Below are 18,650 nucleotides of genomic sequence, written 5' to 3'. Positions count from 1 at the left end.
TTCACACAAAAAAACAGCTAAAACCCGGCTCTTCAAACGCGAGCCTCCACTCCAGAGCTAATAGATACAGTGAGAGGCTTTAATACGTCCCTTTGGCTCAGTTTAACGACGGTAGAATGGCTGTTCTCATTTGAATAGCCTCTGCCCACAGACTCCACACTGTAATGTCTCCGCCCGAGGCCCCGGTGTAACGCAGCAGGAGGACGGGGCCGTGTGTGCTTTGAAACAGCTACAGGACGCACAAAAACGCTCATCTTTTGCGCTCAAACCGAGACAATTACTGAAAAAAGTTGGTCTGTGGGTTGAGAAGATGTTAATTTGGAGGTCGCTGGTTCGAGCCCGATGAGATTTCGTGCTGTTGTGTCCTCGGGCAGGGGAGAAATAATGTTTATGGTTCAGTCCCGGAGACATAACGCACAAAAAAAACAACTGTGAATGTATCAATTAAAGCTAAAATAAACCTGTAGGTGGCGTATTGACTGAGAACAGTGATAAATACATATGATATTTTAATTTTAACCCTCTGATGCATAAATTATAAAAGCCTTGGTCAAGATTTGTTTTCCTGAAGTGTTTTTATTCTTCTCAGGACATGAAATAACATTGTAAACTGCCTGTAAAAATGAATTAACTTGTGTTCTATTGTAAATATGCAAACACATGTTTCTTTTTATGCTTTGAAAAACATTTGAACAATTTTTGGGGAATGTCACCACTGTTTAGGCGCAATGTTTAGGCCTGAATGAGAAAACCAGAGGAAATTTACTTGCAGTTACACCGACTGACCACTGAATTGACCTCAATGGAGTGTGGCAGCAGAGTGTTTTTTTCTGTTTGAGAGAAGAACTCAGCTTAAATATGAGTTTGTTTGTGTGTTAAACATGTGTGAATGAAACAAAACACAACTCCAGGTCTGTTTGTGATGAGGAAACGACATTAGAACAGTAGTAGCAGTAGTATTTAGTAGTAGTAGTTCGTAGTAGTAGACAGTAGTAGTAGTAGGTAGTATTAGTAGTAGTTGGTAGTAGTAGGTAGTAGTTGTAATAGACAGCAATTAGTAGTAATAATATGGCTCTTCTGTTATTTACAAACCACAAACAAATTAATTTTAATAAAGAACGGGCTTAAGAGCACTTCCTGTATTACCACATGATGACATCACAAGGTGGATCACTCTGAAGCGCGTGTTCTTGTCTCACCTCCAAACCCGTCGGGCACGTAGGTCTTGAGGATGATCTGGCAGAAGATGGTGGGCAGAGACAGAGGCTTGTTCCCTTCGTTCCTCAGGGAGATGTGTCTGTATCCGGCCTGCAGTCCGTCCAGAGGCAGGATCCTCTGACCAATCAGCTTGTTGTTATCGTCGTACACGGCGATACGCAGCACCGCCAAATCAGGCAAGATCACCTAAGACACGGAACGAGAGGGGAAGGCTTAAACAAGTAGGGAAAAATGAGCTGTAACTCAATCAGAAGAAAGTCAGCGTAATTTGGGAACTGATCATGTTTGTGATCATGTTTCCATTGACTCTGGCCCCAATTCACTTTCTATTGAAAAACTGTGTCCTCTCTCTGTACCTGCTGCTATCAGACTCATCGTTTTGGTCTTAAATGTTCATATTAACCCGCTGTAAGTGATCCTGGGGTTTTATTTTGAGATTTTGAGTAAATTTAAAAAATGTTTTGTTTGTTTTTGTTATTTTGAGTTTTTTTTTTTTGTTTTTTTAACCTTTTTTGTAATTTTGAGGTTTTTTTTTGTTATTTTGAATTCATTTTGGATTTTTTTTTTTTTGCTATTTTGAGTTTAATTTTTGTTTTTTGTGTCCCCTCTCTCTGTACCTGCTGCTGTCAGACTCGTCCTTTTGGTCTTAAATGTTCGTATTAACCCTCTACATGATCCTGGGGTTTTTTATTTCACTATTGTGTCTGTAAATCAAGATATGAACATTAAAAACAGACAAATCAGGCGCCTTCTTTCCCCGAGGTCCCTCCCGTTAGCGTTAGCAACAGGTTTGATTGACAGCGCCCACTCCCTGCTAAACCAGTGGTGTGGGCAAGATGGGGCGTTACCTTAAACAGCCTCTCTCCTGATTGGCTCTTTGGTTGCTATGATACTCGCGGTCGGAATTCAAAATATGGAACTTGGCTAATGCTAGCTTGTGGCTGTACGGTTCGCTCTCTTGTTGTAGTTCCGGTTCTTTCTGGTCAGATTGTGGTAAAACAAAGCTCAGATTAAAGTCTTAAGTAACAGAGCTTCAGACAGAGCAGTGCGTCCAGTTAGCTTTACCCCCTCAACGAATGTCACTTTTATAGTTCGGAAGTTCACATTTCTGTTCCGAGTGCGGGCGCTGCCACCTGCCTGTCCGTGGAAATTATATCGATTTGCCTGGGATGTTCCACAGTAGAGCATTAAATGTATCTTTCGCCATGGAAACGACGAGCAGGCGATGTCATCAGAGCAGTTTGCAAGTTAAGTCTGCGGAGAGGCGACTTTCAAAATAAGAACGCGAATTAAAACACCTGTCATGAGATAAATGTACAATAATAACATCGCCACGGAGACGAGCAGGTGGCAGACTGTCCACCAGAAAAGTTACGTAGCGCGTCTTTAATAGGCAAAGTTTGTGGAGAATCGAGCAGAAAACAAACAGAAGTCGTCAGTCGTTTTGAAGGTGTAATGTCATTCTTTCACCTGTACCTCATTGCGACAAACAACCAGGGCCCGCTCCGTATCTACAGAGCGGCCGCTGCGTCCCGAGGCGGCAGGGCTCACCCGCCGGGAGAGTCAAAGGGCGAGCGCCGACGGGTGGGGATAAGAGAACAGTAGAAGATGATAAGCGCTCAGAGGAGAGAGACAGATTAGGGTCTTCAGTGAGATGAATGAGGAAGAGTGTTTGTATGAATGTCTATGGAAATGAGATACAGCCTGAAGCTCTGGGCTCATAACACGGACTGTTTATACAAATGGACAGAGCTAACCCGCTAGCGCCGCGTTCTGAACAGGAAGTGAGCTTAAGCGCGACTTGAAATGTTCGTATTACAGTTGTCCCTCACTATGTCGCGGTTCACCTTTCGCGGTCTCGCTGTTTCACGGATTTCTTTATCGTATGTGCGTGCATTGTGTTCTGCGTCCTGATTGGCTGTTGGACTGTAGACCATTGTGTCGTGCGTCCTGATTGGCTGTTGGACTGTAGACCATTGTGTCGTGCGTCCTGATTGGCTGTTGGACTGTAGACCATTGTGTCGTGCGTCCTGATTGGCTGTTGGACTGTAGACCATTGTCCATCAGTCTCCTCCGTGCCGTGTCTCCTGTCCAGTACAGAATGTGTTCAGACAAATTTACATAAACGTTGGATCTCAGTGTGACTCTGAAGTGCTGTACGTTTGCGATTTGTTTTCTCCACCGACAAAACCCACAATGTCGATGAAACGTTCTGCACCGACAAAGACGCCTACGAAGGTTTGAACTTTGAGAGAGTTTAAACGAGAGAGAAATGTGAGAAAATGTTAACGCCTGTGTGAGAAAAGTGTATAAAGTGTGTAGGCACTTTGGGCAGGAAGAGGCGTTACCTTCAACAGCCTCGCTCCTGATTGGCTCTTTGGTTGCTATGATACTCGTGGTTGGAATTACAAACATGTAACTCGGCTCTAAATTCGCCGCTGTAACTGCTCTGGCCTCGATTGAACGCTGTGAGTCACATCCACTCAGTCCACTTCTTTACACAGTCTATGTTTGTAGGTAAAATTTATAGCAATTTATAGCTGGCAAATACTTGAAATAAAATAAATAGTATATAGTATTAATAGTAAAATAAATTTGAAATGACTTGAAACTAATCGTTGAATATATTAATGTTTCTAAACAAAGACAAAATCTGCCCATTAACAATATAAATACATAAAATAATGCACAATGATACATACAAAACTACGTCTACTCATTTAAAGAGATCATGTTTGCTCAGTGTTTTCTGCGGCGTAGTGTACACAGTATTATATATATGCAGATCAGCGGTGGAGCGGTGGAGAACAGGGGCAGATTTACACCAGATGCCCTTCCCTGATAGTGCACAGTAGCAGCACTGCGGCAGAGGTGATGGATGAGGAGAGAGTCCTGGTCACGCCTCATGGACCTGAGCTCAGGGAGGGATCGCTCTACTGTAAATGTCCCTCTACTGTAAGTACTGAGTGTGTGTGTGAGTGTGTGTGAGTGTGTGGGGGTGTGTGTGTGTGTGTGTGGTGTGTGTACGTGTGTGTGTCTCTGTGGGGGTGTGTGTGTGTCTCTGTGTGTGTCTCTGTGTGTGTGTGTCCTTCACGCTGTTTAATGTCCAGATTCAATAAAATGTTTGTAAAAGGTTTGGTTCATGCAGCGTTTGTAAAGAAGAAAACACTGAACTAGTCCAGATACAAGGAACACGACAACAGCAGGAGAATTTACACTTTAGTTTAGTCCTGGTTTAGTCCTGGTCTAGTACTGGTCTAGTACTGGTTTACTCTTGGTCTAATCCTGGTTTAGTCCCAGATTAGTCCCAGTTTAGTCTCAGTTAAATCCTGGTCTAGTTCCAGTTTAGTCCAGGTTTAGTCCTGGTTTAGTCCTGGTTTAGTCCTGATTTAGTCCTGATTTAGTCCTGGTTTAGTCCTGGTTTAGTCCTGATTTAGTCCTGATTTAGTCCTGGTTTAGTCCTGATTTAGTCCTGGTTTAGTCCTGGTTTAGTCCTGGTTTAATCCTGGTTTAGTCCTGGTTTAGTCCTGGTTTAGTCCTGGTTTAGTCCTGGTTTAATCCTGGTTTAGTCCTGATTTAATCCTGGTTTAGTCCTGGTTTAGTCCTGGTTTAGTCCTGGTTTAGACCTGGTTTAGTCCTGGTTTAGTCCTGGTTTAGACCTGGTTTAGTCCTGGTTTAGTCCTGGTTTAATCCTGGTTTAGTCCTGGTTTAGTCCTGGTTTAGTCCTGGTTTAATCCTGGTTTAGTCCTGATTTAATCCTGGTTTAGTCCTGGTTTAGTCCTGGTTTAGTCCTGGTTTAGTCCTGGTTTAGACCTGGTTTAGTCCTGGTTTAGTCCTGGTTTAGTCCTGGTTGAGATCTAGGTTTAGTCTTCATTTTGACGTGTATAAACATAAACATAAATGGTTTGTTCGGACGATCACACTAGGAGTTTCTGTCTTATTTTGCAACTTTACAGAACAGTTTAAGATATTTATATAATTAATTTGAAAAGATAAAATTGTATTACTTATTTTAACTTTTGCCATGGTGATTACTAATTTTAAAAAAAAATCTTTCAAATTGGAAAAAAGTCCTAGATTGTTTTGAAATATAAAATGAGTCCATGTTATTTTCATTAAAAACCTCCCAGAGTGAAATCCACACAGGTTTATTTTAGTTTATTTTCAGTGAGTCTGAGTCTGTGTCTGCGTCTGCGTCTGCGTCTGCGTCTGCGTCTGCGTCTGCGTCCTGTACCTTCCTGAAGACAAACGGCTCCTCGTTGTAGGCGGGGTTTAGCCCATTGTTCATGACCATTCGAGTGCGGAACTCTTTACGGATCGTGTCTGTGGGGAGGCCGTACATGTCCACCTCCACGTACGTCCCGATCTTCTTATCCGACAAGAACTGACCCGAGAAAACCTGGAAGGACATTTAGAAGGATTATTTCAAGTGGAAAGAACTGTTTGGATTTATTTTCAGATCTTGTTTAATCTGATTTGTTTGTGTTTTTTTTATATTTAAGGTTATTTGGGTCCAAAATGAGCCAAAATGAGCTGGTAATGCTGCAATGCTGCCGTATAATTTAGATCTGAGGGCTTTTTACGTAAGTATTAATTTGAGTTAAAAAGGTTAAAATTCAGAATTAAAATATTTTCTTGTGATTAAACAATTTCAATCTGTTTTTTATGCTGTTTTTGGAGAATTAAAGGAGTTAAACTGCACAAAACTGACTCTTGTGAGCTTTGAGTAACAGTTTATTATTAGTCTGTTACATCTCCAAAGCTCAAAACGCTCTGTTCCACCTTGTGATGTCATCAAGTGGTAGTTTTCAAGTTAACTCCTCCTCCTTTTACCTTTAGTTCAACAGAGATTGGCAATAACTGCAGGTCTGAAATGATCCAAATGATTCTAGAAATGAAGGTGTGTGGAGTTTAAAAACACAGCGGAGCACTTCCTGTATCACCACATGATGACATCACAAGGTGGAACGGAGCGTTTTCAGTTTGGCAGAAGAACTTAAATGTGAAGTAAATGTGTCTTTCTGCCGTGTTCCTCTATAAACCTCTGGATGAACTAAAGCAGAACAGTATTTTCCTTTCACCTGGACACTGCAGGTCGCAGCGATGACGCCGTCCACTGGCGTCTCCGAGAACGGGTCAAACGTTCGGTCCGACCTCCTCATGAAATCTGGCTTCAACAAATATCTGGGATTAAAATACAGAGATTAGAATCAGAGGAACAAAAGGTAAAGTAAACGTTTCAAAACACGTGGGTCTGAGCGATGCAGTACTCCAGGGGTGGAAGAAGTACTCAGTTTTGGTACTACAGGACAAAGAAATACTCACGTAAAAGTAGAAGTATCACATGGAAAAATCTGTTAAAGTAAAAGTATTACAGCACTCGTTTAAGAATGTACTTAAAGAGTAAAAGTAAAAGTATTTCACGCTGATTTTGAGTCTTAAAAAGCTTCAAATATGGTGATTTTTATAAAGATTTCAGCTCAAGTTTGTTCAACAGTAAGTTTTTTTTTCTGTCTGTTTTTATTTGTATATTTTTGTTTTGCTTAAATCGTGAACGTGTTAAAAATAAATCCTCAGACTTTTCAGCAGGTCAGAAAATACTACAAAAAATACTTTTACTTTACTTTTCAGTCCAGTTCAAAAATGTAGTGGAGCAGAAAGTACAAATACTGCTCTCAAATGTAGTGAAGTAAAAGTAAAAAGTATCCACTGTAAAATGTACTTAAGTAAAGTACAGATACCTAATAATTCTACTTAACTATAGTAATTTACTACTTTTACTGTGTTCCGTTCCACCACTGCAGTACTCTTAACAAAAACAACTTGAACTCACAGTATTAACCTCGATCGTGTAGAATAGTTTTGATTTATTTATAAACTCACAAAGTCAAGATCAGAATTTATAGATTTAAATGTAATAGAGTTTTTCAGCAATAACACACACACAAACACAAACGCACAAATATGGTCAAATAAAAATGAAATCATTTTTAGATAAATAGAACCTTACTGACTTCACATTGTGCAAATAGAGGTCTGGGTATAAAATATATTTATTATAAGGAATTATCTTATTAAAATGTCCTGTATCACACAAACCTGACTCCTGTGTTATTACCTCCTCAAAATCAGACCTGGAGTTGTGTTTTGTTTCATTCACATGTTTGAGTCACACTTTATTATTAGTCTGTTTCATCTCCAAAGCTCAAAACGCTCTGTTCCACCTTGTGATGTCATCAAGTGGCAGTTTTCAAGTGAACAGCTCCTTTTACCTTTAGTTCAGTCGAGATAAGTGGCAATTCCAGAAGCTGAAATGATCCAAATGATTCTAGAAATGAAGGTGTGTGGAGTTTAAAAACACAGTGGAGCACTTCCTGTATCGCCCCTTGATGACATCACAAGGTGGAACAGAGCGTTTTCTCAGCCTAAATCTGCAGGTTTTGTGTGTTAAACATGTGGGAAATAAACAAAAACACAACTCCAGGTCTGTGTGTGACGAGGAAACGACATTAAAACAGATCAGAAAATAGAGTAATATGAACTAAACATGGACTAAACCAGGACTAGAACAGGACCAAACCAGGACTAAACCAGGACCAAACCAGGACCAAACCAGGACCAAACCAGGACTAAACCCGGACTAAACCAGGACCAAACCAGGACCAAACCAGGACTAAACCCGGACTAAACCAGGACTAAACCAGGACCAAACCAGGACTAAACCAGGACCAAACCAGGTCTAAACCAGGACCAAACCAGGACCAAACCAGGACCAAACCAGGACCAAACCAGGACCAAACCAGGACTAAACCAGGACCAAGTTCAGAGTCCTTATATCACTGCTCTCAGCTCTGTCTCTGCAGCAGTGATGATGGAGGGATATGAGAGAGAGAGAGAGAGAGAGAGAGAGAGAGAGAGAGCGTGTCCTGCGGCCACACGGGGCTGCTCTGTAGGGGGCAGTAATGAGATGTGACAGGTTTTATTTGACGGGTCTAATGGAGGAGAGAAAGAGACAGATGGACAGGAAGTGAAGGAGGTAAAGAACAAGAAGAAGACGACGTCTCACCCGCAAGAACCGTTGTACTCGAACTTCCCCTGATTCAACTGCATCGCCAGATCTGTGGAAAAGAGAGAAGGAGAGAGGGAGAAGGGAGGAGAGAGGAGGGAGAGAGGGAGGAGAGAGGGAGGAGAGAGGGGAGAGGAGGGAGAGGAGAGGAGGGAGAGGAGAGGAGGAGAGAGGAGGGAGAGAGGAGGGAGAGAGGAGAGAGGAGGGAGAGTAGAGGAGGGAGAGGAGAGAGGAGGAAGAGAGGAGAGGGAGGAGGAGAGAGGAGGGAGAGAGGAGGGAGGAGAGGGAGGAGGAGAGAGGGAGGAGAGAGGAGGAGAGAGGAGGCAGAAAGGAGGAGAGGAGGGAGGAAGAGAAGGAGAGAAAGAGAGAGAGATGGAAGGAGAGAGGAGGGAGGAAGGAGAGAGGTAGGGAGGGAGAGAGGGGGGAAAATAGAACGGGAGGGAAGGAGGAGAGGAGGGAGAGAGACAGGGAGGGAGGAGAGAGAGAAAGAAGGGGCGTTGAAATACGGAGAGGGCAGAGGTAGAGAAGAGGGAGGGAAGTGAGGGGGGGGGATGAAAAGAGAGAGAAAGGGGAGAGGAGGGAGGGAGAGACAAAGGCAGAGGAGGGGAGAAAAAAGGGGGAGAAAGTGAGAAACAGAGAAGAGAGAGTGGGGTAGAGAAAAAAGAGGGAGAGAAAGAAAGGGAGACAAAGAGGTAAGAGAAAAACGAGAGATAGGTGAGAGGGAGAGGAGAGGAAGGGGAAATGGAGAGAAAGGTGTGAAAAGGGAGGAGAGAGAAACACAGAAGAGAGAGCAAAGAGAAAGGAGGAGTAGATGGAGGGGTAAAAGGAGGAAGAGATAGGAGAAAGAGGGAGGGGCATAGGAAAAGGAATAAAAGCAAGAGTGGAGAGCGAGAAGAGGAGGAGGAGAAAGGAGGGAGGAAGAAGGAAGTAGAATAGAGAGAGAGAGAGAGGGGAGGAGAAACACACAGAGGTTGAGTTCTTTTAAATCCTGTGTATTTGTGCGAATCACAGTCAAATACAACATATAGTTTTGAAATGAGAAAAGAAAACATCCTCTTTTACAAATCCGCACGTTTGAGCTCCTCTGTGTTTTTAAAATACGCTCCGAGCTCCACATTTCTTCTCCAAATTTCTCCCAAACTGTGTCATAATCACACTATTCATGAGAAAAGCTGCTCAGATCCCGCTCCTCGTGCCGGTCCAGTCGTGTGTGAGTGATGTGAGGCTCCTGCTCTTGACTCCTCCCCCCTGGAGCTCCGCATATGTCCCGCTCTCAGCTCCATCTGCTCCGACCCCGTTAGCCTGTGGTTATAGGGCAGCAGCTGCTCAACAGGCTTCACTCAGAATCACAGCGAACACGAGGCTCAAAACGACAAACTACAGGACGGATTTAAGTTTAACCGATTGTTTATAATAGTTTGGAAATGTAAATATTTAGAGCTAATATGAAATTTTTAAAAAGAAATATATTGTTTTTAAGGTTGGGATGATCTGATATCGATCCTGGAACTGGTGTCGATTCAGAAATATCGTTCAGCTGGTTTCCTGTTTGGTATAAATTGATGTAACACAAGAGTTTCTAAGTTAATTGCGGAAATAAATGACATTTTTCATCATAGACTGTTTATTTAAATGGACATAGCTAACCTGCTAGCGCCACGCTACAAACAGGAAGTGATCATGTGTGCGCTTCCTGCTGTGTCCTCTCTCTGTCTCTGCTGCTGTCAGACTCATTTTGGTCTTAAATGTTCATATTAACCCTCTACATGATCCTGGGGTTTTTGTTTTTTAGTTATTTTGAGGTTTTTGAGTCGTCGTTTTTTTTTTTTTGAGGTTTTATTTTAGTTATTTTAATTTTTTCTTTTCTTTTTTTATTTTAATGTTTGTTTTTTTTTGTTTTTAGTTTATTTTCTTTATTTTTTTGCTTATTTTGAGTTATTTTTAGTTGTTTTTCTTTTTTTTTTAGTTTTTATTGTTGTTATGTTATTTTTTTTATTTCGAGGTTTTTTTAATTTTATTTTTTGTTATTTTGAGGTTTATTTGTTTGTCTTTTTTTGTTATTTTGAGTGGTTTTATTTATATATTTATTTTATTTTTATATTTTGAGTGTTTTTTTTACTGTCTCCTCTCTCTGTACCTGCTGCTTCAAACTCATTTTGGTCTTAAATGTTCGTATTAACCCTCTACATGATCCTGGGGTTTTTATTTCACTATTGTGTCTGTAAATCAAGATATGAACATTAAAAACAGACAAATCAGGCACCTTCTTTCCCCGAGGTCCCTCCTGCTAGCGTTAGCAACAGGTTTGATTGACAGCGTTGCTAAGCGTCTGCTCTTTGCTAAACCAGTGGTGCGGGCGGAAAGAGACGTTACCTTCAACACCCTCTTTCCTGATTGGCTCTTTGGTTGCTATGATACTCGCGGTCGAAATTCCAAATATGAAAACGTAGCTCCAAATTAGCCGCTATAACTGCTAAATATATATTGACGTCGCACTCACTTAGTCCACTTCTTTATACAGTCGATATATTGGATTATATCGAGTATCGTCAAACACTTAAGTATCGATATTGGAATCAGAACCAAAAGAGCTGGATCGGTGCATTCTTACCAAACATTGTGAGTTTATTTTATACATTATACGCGTTTTTGTCTGTATAATGTTGCGTTTCTGTCGATCTATATCCACTTTTGCTTAAGCTCCTGTCCAGTAAGAACTTTTTGACTTTCCGATCTTCTCAAAAAACAAAAAAAAAAAAACACAAAAACCTTAGAGTATAAGTACAAACAATAAGCCCTGACATATTCTCCAGTTGTGCGTCGCGTGTGTGTGTGTGTCCGCCGTTCATGCGTTGCCGTGGTTACCTGGGGTTTGGAAGTTGAGCGAGACCATCTGGCAGCCGGCGTTCCAGAAGATCTGAGGCATGTAATTGCTGGAGTCCACTCTGCCTCCTTTGGGATAGATCCGGCTCATCTGACGCTTGTTATAACTGCAGCCGGGATCAGGAAAATCAACACGGGAAATTCACAAAGACCGAGAACGTTTAGAAGGTCCGACGTTACGCGGAAAACGCTCTCCTGTGAAGGTTTGAGCGCGTTACGACGGCGTTTCCTCCGCAAAAACAGACCTGAAGTTGCGTTTCGTTTCATTCACACAGGTTTGAGGAACATCTCCAAACCTCAAAACGCTCTGTTCCACCTTGTGATGTCATCAAGAGGTAGTTTTCAGCTGCTACGTTTGACCTTTTGTTCAGTAGATCATCAATTCCGGGAACGAAATCAGAAATGATCCAAAAAATTCCCGTGAAGGTGAATCTAGTAGATATATTTTAACTACTCAGATGGTTGAAGTTCACGTAATTCGATCCATCCATCCATTTTTTTCCCGCTTTATCCGGGGGCGGGTCGCGGGGGCAGCGGTCTAAACGGGGGACGCCCAGACTTCCCTCACCCCAGACACGTCCTCCAGCTCCTCCGGCGGGTGAGAGCTTTGCCTTCGGACTCGGCTCCTTCAAAACGACAGACGACACAGCGACGGCATCACTGCATCTTTTTTTACCGTGTGGCGTCGGACGGTTAAAAAAGACGTAGGGATATTTTTAGAGGGGACGGTCGGGGTCAAATTGTCCCGTTAGACTCGCGGGCTGGAGACACACTGGTCTCTGGGGGACGAAAGACGAGACAAACTCACCTGAACAAGACGTTATATTTAAAACACGCTCGTCGACTTCTAATTTTATAGTTTTATTTAATCGTTTTTTAATTAATGGCACTGAAATAATATAAAGTAACTGGGCTCTCGTGAGGTTTAAGTCGTGTTCTATCATCTGCAAAGCTCGAAACGCTCTGTTCCACCTTGTGATGTCATCAAGTGGTAGTTTTCAAGTGAACTCCTCCTCCTTTTACCTTCAGTTCAGTCGAGATTGGCAGTAACTCCAGGTCTGAAATGATCCAAATTATTCTAAAAATGAAGGTGTGTGGAGTTTAAAAACACACGGGAGCACTTCCTGTATCGCCACACGATGACATCACAAGGTGGAACAGAGCGTTTTCTCCGTCTAAATCTGCAGGTTTGTGCGTTAAACGTCTGTGGGTGAAACGAAACACAACTCCAGGTCTGATTGTGACGAGGAAACGACATTAAAACAGATCAGAGGTCAAACTTTTTGTTGAAATCTTGTGAGAACAAAGCACATAAATAAAACGGCGTGACTCTGGGGGGAGGATACTTGACGAACTCGATGGCGTTGGTTTTTAAATATCCCAAACCCACAGACTCGTTGAACGAAGACATGTTATGATGAATGTTCCTCTCTGAAAAAGAAAAACACAGGACAGTCTGTTATGTAAAGTTACAATATATGATTATAGAGAGAGAGAGAGGGAGAGATAAACAGATAGAGAGATAGAAAGAGAGATATAGAGATACAGAGCTAGAGAGATAGAGAGATAAAGAGTTAGAGAAAGAGATAGAGAGATAAAGAGTTAGAGAAAGAGATAGAGAGATAAAGAGTTAGAGAAAGAGATAGAGAGATAAAGAGTTAGAGAGAGAGAGATAAAGAGCTAGAGAGATAGAGAGAGAGATAAAGAGAGAGCGAGACACAAAGCTAGAGAGAGATAGAGAGACAGAGAGAGATAGAGCTAGAGAAATGGAGATAAAGAGCTAGAGAGATAGAGAGAAAGAGATAAAAAAAAGTAGAGATAAAAAGCTAGAGAGAGAGAGATAAAGAGCTAGAGAGAGAGAGAGAGAGATAAAGAGCTAGAGAGATAGAGAGATAAAGAGCTAGAGAGAGAGAGAGAGATAAAGAGCTAGAGAGAGATAGAGAGATAAAGAGCTAGAGAGAGAGAGAGATGAAGAGCTAGAGAGAGAGACATAGAGATACAGAGCTAGAGAGAGAGAGAGATAAAGAGCTAGAGAGAGAGAGAGATGAAGAGCTAGAGAGAGAGACATAGAGATACAGAGCTAGAGAGAGAGAGAGATAAAGAGCTAGAGAGAGAGATATAGAGATAAAGAGCTAGAGAGAGATAGAGAGATAAAGAGCTAGAGAGAGATAGAGAGATAGAGTTAGAAAGATATAGAGAAAGCTAAAGAGAGAGCGAGACACAAAGCTAGAGAGAGATAGAGAGACAGAGTTAAAAAAGGTAGAGATAAAAAGCGAGAGAGAGAGAGAGATAAAAAGCTAGAGAGAGATAGAGAGACAGCGAGAGATAGAGAGAGATAGAGAGATAAAAAGGTAGAGAGATAAAGAGCAAGAGAAAGAGATATAGAGATAGAGTGATAAAGTGAGAGAGACAGAGAGAAAGCTACATAGATTGATGGAAAGATAAGTAGACAAAGAGAGAGCTAGAGAAATGGATAGATAAAAGTAAAACTCAGGTCGTACAGACTCATACTTGTATAAACTCAGGTCGTACAGACTCAGACTTGTATAAACTCAGGTCGTACAGACTCAGACTTGTATAAACTCAGGTCGTACAGACACAGACTTGTATAAACTCAGGTCGTACAGACTCACACTTGTATAAACTCAGGTCGTACAGACACAGACTTGTATAAACTCAGGTCGTACAGACTCACACTTGTATAAACTCAGGTCGTACCTTCGGCGAGGTCAAAGCTCTGGAACTTGACGGGTTGGGCGTAGTTGACCATCGCAGACAGATACGGGTGGATGTTTGTGGTGGCTCCTACATAAGTGTACTGAGCAATGAGAGCCTCCTCGATGTCCTCAGCCACCTCCACACTCTGCAGGGACAGGGACAGGGACAGAGACAAGGAAAGGGACAGAGACAGAGACACAGGGACACGGGGGCACAGGGACAGAGACAAGGACGGGGACAGGGACAGAGACAAGGACAGGAACAGGGACACAGGGACAGAGACAAGGATGGGGACAGAGACAGGGACAGAGACAAGGACAAGGACAGAGATAGGGACAGAGACACAGGGACAGGGACAAGGAGAGTCACAGGGACAAGGACAGAGACAGGGACACAGGGACAGAGACATAGGGATAGAGACAGAGACAGAGACAGAGGCAAGGTCAGACACAAGGACAGGGACACAGGAACAGGGACACAGGGACAGAGGCAAGGACAAAGACAGGGACAGGGACAGGGACACAGCAGGTAAACAAAACTGAATTAATTTAAAATATTTTTGGACACAAAGTTCTCACTGTGATATTTCTGGACCAGTTCCTTTTAGTCGTTGATTCTTAGTCGAGTTTTGCAGTTTTAATTTCAGTTGATTCATTAAAACGTCACTGTTCAGGTTAAGTCTTTTTCTGCCTTTTCTGTGTCGCCCAGATTATGAAACAGCGCCCTCTGCCTGTCAGACGCTCTCAGTGTTTAAAGCAGATCAACACTAGACTGAAAACACATGTGCCACAGAAATAAACGAAAAGAAAAGAAAAACACACTTGGGATTCATCAAAATTCAAACCCAAACTTAAAAAAGGAGGTAAAATGGTTCCTCCTGTGGCTGCTGTTCACTTTGCTGTTTTTAATTTTAATTTTAATAGATGTATTTGAACACGCTGACACTGAAACAAACACACAAAAATCCCTCCTGACCTTCTTGTTGTTGTCTTGGTCGGACGCCTCGGAAATGTCCGTGACGTCTGTTGCCTCGGTAACTTCAGAGATCTCCGTGATGTCGTCTTCAGTCACCTGCAAAATAAACAAACACATTTCTGTAAAATATCAGAGTAATAGTAGTAGTAAAAGCGGGCTCGCCTGTCCACAGTTCTGACCAGTAACACCCTGATGGCGCCACCTGCTCGTCTTCACTGAGAAAGACGAGACAGACAGGAGGACACGTGACTTAAACATGGAGATTTTGACTAAAAATGTCACGAACTGCAAAATGATATGAAATCGGAGCCTTTGCCGTCGAGATCAACAACTAAAAACAGCAGCTTTTAAAAACCCCGTCTGATTGGCTCTTTGGTTGCTATGATACTCCTGGGCTGAATTCCAAACGTGGAACTTGGCTCCAACTTGGCTCCTATAAGTCCAGACCTCAATGAGAGAGAGAGAGAGAGAGAGAGAGAGAAAGAGCTAGAGAGAGAGAGAAAGAGAGAGTGAGAGAAAGAGCTAGAGAGAGAGATAAAGAGAGAGAGAGATAAAGAGAAAGAGCTAGAGAGAGATAAAGAGAGAGAGATAAAGAGAAAGAGCTAGAGAGAAAGATAAAGAGAGAGAGATAAAGAGAGTGAGATAAAGAGAAAGAGCTAGAGAGAAAGATAAAGAGAGAGAGATAAAGAGAGTGAGATAAAGAGAAAGAGCTAGAGAGAGAGATAAAGAGAGAGTGAGAGAAAGAGCTAGAGAGAGAGATAAAGAGAGAGAGAGATAAAGAGAAAGAGCTAGAGAGAGAGATAAAGAGAAAGAGCTAGAGATAAAGAGAGAGAGATAAAGAGAAAGAGCTAGAGAGAAAGATAAAGAGAGAGAGATAAAGAGAGTGAGATAAAGAGAAAGAGCTAGAGAGAAAGATAAAGAGAGAGAGATAAAGAGAGTGAGATAAAGAGAAAGAGCTAGAGAGAGAGATAACGAGAGAGAGATAAAGAGAGAGTGAGATAAAAAGAAAGAGCTAGAGAGACAGATAAAGAGAGAGAGAGATAAAGAGAAAGAGCTAGAGAGAGAGATAAAGAGAGAGAGAGAGCTAGGGAGAGAGAGATAAAGAGAAAGAGTTAAAGTGATAGAGATAAAAAGAGAGAGCTAGAGAGAGACAGATAAAGGTAGAGATAGAGAGAAAGAGAGATGAAGAGAGAGAGCTAGGGAGAGAGAGCTAGAGATATGGAGAGAAAGAGAGATAAAGAGAGCTAGAGAGCGATAGATAAAGGTAGAGAGAGAGAGATAGAGAGAAAAAGAGAGCTAGGGAGAGAGAGATAAAGAGAGCTAGAGAGAAAGAGAGAGATGATGTGAGAGCTAGAGAGAAAGAGAGATGAAGAGAGAGAGCTAGGGAGAGAGAGCAATAAAGAGAAAGAGAGATAAAGGGAGATAGAGAGAAAGAGAGAGATGAAGAGAGAGAGCTAGAGGGATAGAAATGAAGAGAGAAAGCTAGGGAGAGAGAGACAGATAAAGTGATAGAGATAAAGAGAGAGAGAGCTAGCGAGAGAGAGCTAAAGGTAGAGAGAGAGCTAGAGAGAAAGAGAGAGATGAAGAGAGAGAGCTAGGGAGAGAGAGATAAAGAGAGAGAGAGCTAGTGAGATAGAGAGAAAAGTAGATAGAGTAAATTCGGCCTCGACGAGCTTCATCTGGAGCTGAACTCTGTGGTGACGTCAGACTCACTCATTTCACTTCTTTACACAGTGGACGCCCTCTACCAGAGAAGTTACAGAGTGTATCTTTAACCTGTATTATTTCCGTACTAAACCGATGCTACGTCCCCGTGACTGCGATTTCAGACCAGAAAATGTGCGAGGTTCACAGTATTTAAAAAGTTCCATAAACAAAACTCGACCTAAAGTCCCCTCAGACTGTAAAGTACTGTCCTTGTGCGGTTGTTGAAGTACTGCTGAAGTACTGCTGAAGTACTGGGAAGTATCCATAAAGTCGTGGTACCTTCTTGAAGCTGTTGTTGCACTCGTCTTTCCTGGAGCTGACCGCGTTGCCGTGGGAGACGCTGTTCGTGTCCTTCTCGCTGGTTCCGTCCGACAGGCTGCTCGGGGCTTCTGAGTTCAAGTCCTTGTCCTCTGCGTCCTTCTCTCCTGTGACGCACAAAAACGCAGGGTTCAGGTACATTTACGATCTGAATACACACTTTCCCACTGAGGTTAATACCGATACTTTGCAGTGACGTTACGCTCCTACATGGATGTCTATGATGGAATGTTCAGCAGTTACCATAGTGACACTGTGAAAAAAGCTTTAAAGATCATCAGAAAACGCAAGAAAAAGTGCAAAAGGGATTTATACAGCACATTTTCTGAGCGTTCATGGTCCCGGAGTTTTATTTACAACAAAAAGATGAGAGTGACTAACTGAAAAACTGTTGGCTAATGCTAATGCTAATGCTAATGCTAATGCTAGCTAGCTTTTGATTGTAATTTTATCTGTGAGAGACTTGTTCAACAGCACAAATCGGCTCAACAGTTAAATACTCAAATAAACTGTATTTTTCTAGTCAGATTGTGTTAAAATAAAGCTCAGGTTAAAGTTGAACAAAGCCTCAGACAGAGCAGTGCCTCCAGTTAGCAACACACCCCAGAGAATGTGGATGACGTCAGCTGCAAAGTGTCAAAGTTTCTTAATCATAAACATGAGCTTAGTTAATTACAGTTCGTTTAAAGATGTCACAGATGTCTCAGTTTGTCCAGTTTCGTCATGACAACAACCTTCACACTTTTATACTAATTTATTTAAAGTGACAGTACGTAACTTTCTGGAGGTGGAAAGTCAACTGCAAGACTCCATTGAAACGGAAAGTTAAAGCAATACTTGGGAACATCCTCTATGGAGATGGATATGTTTTATGTCACACTGTGGGAACAACATCTCCATGGAAACAAGCAGGACAATTATCAAGAGTCGGGTTTGTGGAGATGCGAGCCTGTCCACAGCAGTGCAATAAAAACACCAGTAAAGAAAAAACATGCTTGTATTCTATTTTAAGTCTACTTTTACTTCAATTAAGTTTATTAAGTTACATACTGTGGCTTTAAGTTGGATGGATACTTTTAACTGTACGTACTGTGTTTAAAGATACTACTTAAGTGCTCAAAAAAGTACATGTGGAAGTACATTAAGTTACCAGGGTTTATCATGGTTAAATATTTAAAGATAACTGATTTAATACAATTTTTTGTTGTTCCACTTCTCTCTTAATTTCAGAAAAACACTGGTAAATAAATAAATAAATAAATAATAAATAATAATAATAAAAAAATAAATAAATAAATAAATAAAATAAAAATTAAAAATAAATAAATGATAAATAAAATAAAATAAATACAAGTAATATTTATCAGGGTAAGTGAGCACACACCGTTCTCAGTCTCGTCCTCTTCTCCCATTATAATCGCTGGAGTGTTGGTCTCTCCTGCTTCCATGTGTTTCTTAAAGGCCTCTAGTTGTTCTGTACAGATGAAATAAAACATATTTATATTACAGATAAATAATAAAAAAATAAAATAAAAATAATAATAACAATAATAAAAACCTCCATAGACAAAGGAAGCTCGGGTTTGATACGTACTTTGTTCCACTTCTGGTTTCAAGCGTTTGTTTTTAATTAAGATTTTTCTCTTAAGGTCGTTTGGAGAAGGTAGGGAGCGCCCTGCTTCAATCTGTAGCACAAAAGAAGAAAAAGTCAACAACTAAATTCACATAATACACTACAAAAACACACACATTTGTTTATATCGCA

At 41.5% G+C, this 18,650-nt stretch overlaps 1 protein-coding gene across 1 annotated transcript in view; it reads right to left on the bottom strand.

Moving 5' to 3' along the window:
- Nucleotides 1–18,650, bottom strand: part of LOC117392996 (1-phosphatidylinositol 4,5-bisphosphate phosphodiesterase beta-4-like) — a 136,432-nt gene that overhangs the window by 11,766 nt on the left and 106,016 nt on the right. The window contains exons 18-28 of the mRNA XM_033991166.2: nucleotides 18,480–18,570; nucleotides 18,270–18,359; nucleotides 16,847–16,992; nucleotides 14,861–14,956; nucleotides 13,886–14,030; nucleotides 12,514–12,598; nucleotides 11,150–11,274; nucleotides 8,285–8,336; nucleotides 6,300–6,402; nucleotides 5,453–5,617; nucleotides 1,200–1,404 (exon numbers count right to left, since the gene is read on the bottom strand). Coding sequence (XP_033847057.1) covers nucleotides 1,200–1,404; nucleotides 5,453–5,617; nucleotides 6,300–6,402; nucleotides 8,285–8,336; nucleotides 11,150–11,274; nucleotides 12,514–12,598; nucleotides 13,886–14,030; nucleotides 14,861–14,956; nucleotides 16,847–16,992; nucleotides 18,270–18,359; nucleotides 18,480–18,570 — 1,303 coding nt within the window. The remainder of the gene's footprint in view (nucleotides 1–1,199; nucleotides 1,405–5,452; nucleotides 5,618–6,299; nucleotides 6,403–8,284; nucleotides 8,337–11,149; nucleotides 11,275–12,513; nucleotides 12,599–13,885; nucleotides 14,031–14,860; nucleotides 14,957–16,846; nucleotides 16,993–18,269; nucleotides 18,360–18,479; nucleotides 18,571–18,650) is intronic.

This window comes from Periophthalmus magnuspinnatus, chromosome 24 (genome assembly GCF_009829125.3).
Source record: "Periophthalmus magnuspinnatus isolate fPerMag1 chromosome 24, fPerMag1.2.pri, whole genome shotgun sequence".
NCBI classification, from domain to species: Eukaryota; Metazoa; Chordata; class Actinopteri; order Gobiiformes; family Gobiidae; genus Periophthalmus; species Periophthalmus magnuspinnatus.
Note: the sequence above shows the minus strand (reverse complement) of the source record. Positions and strands in the feature narration are given on the sequence as shown.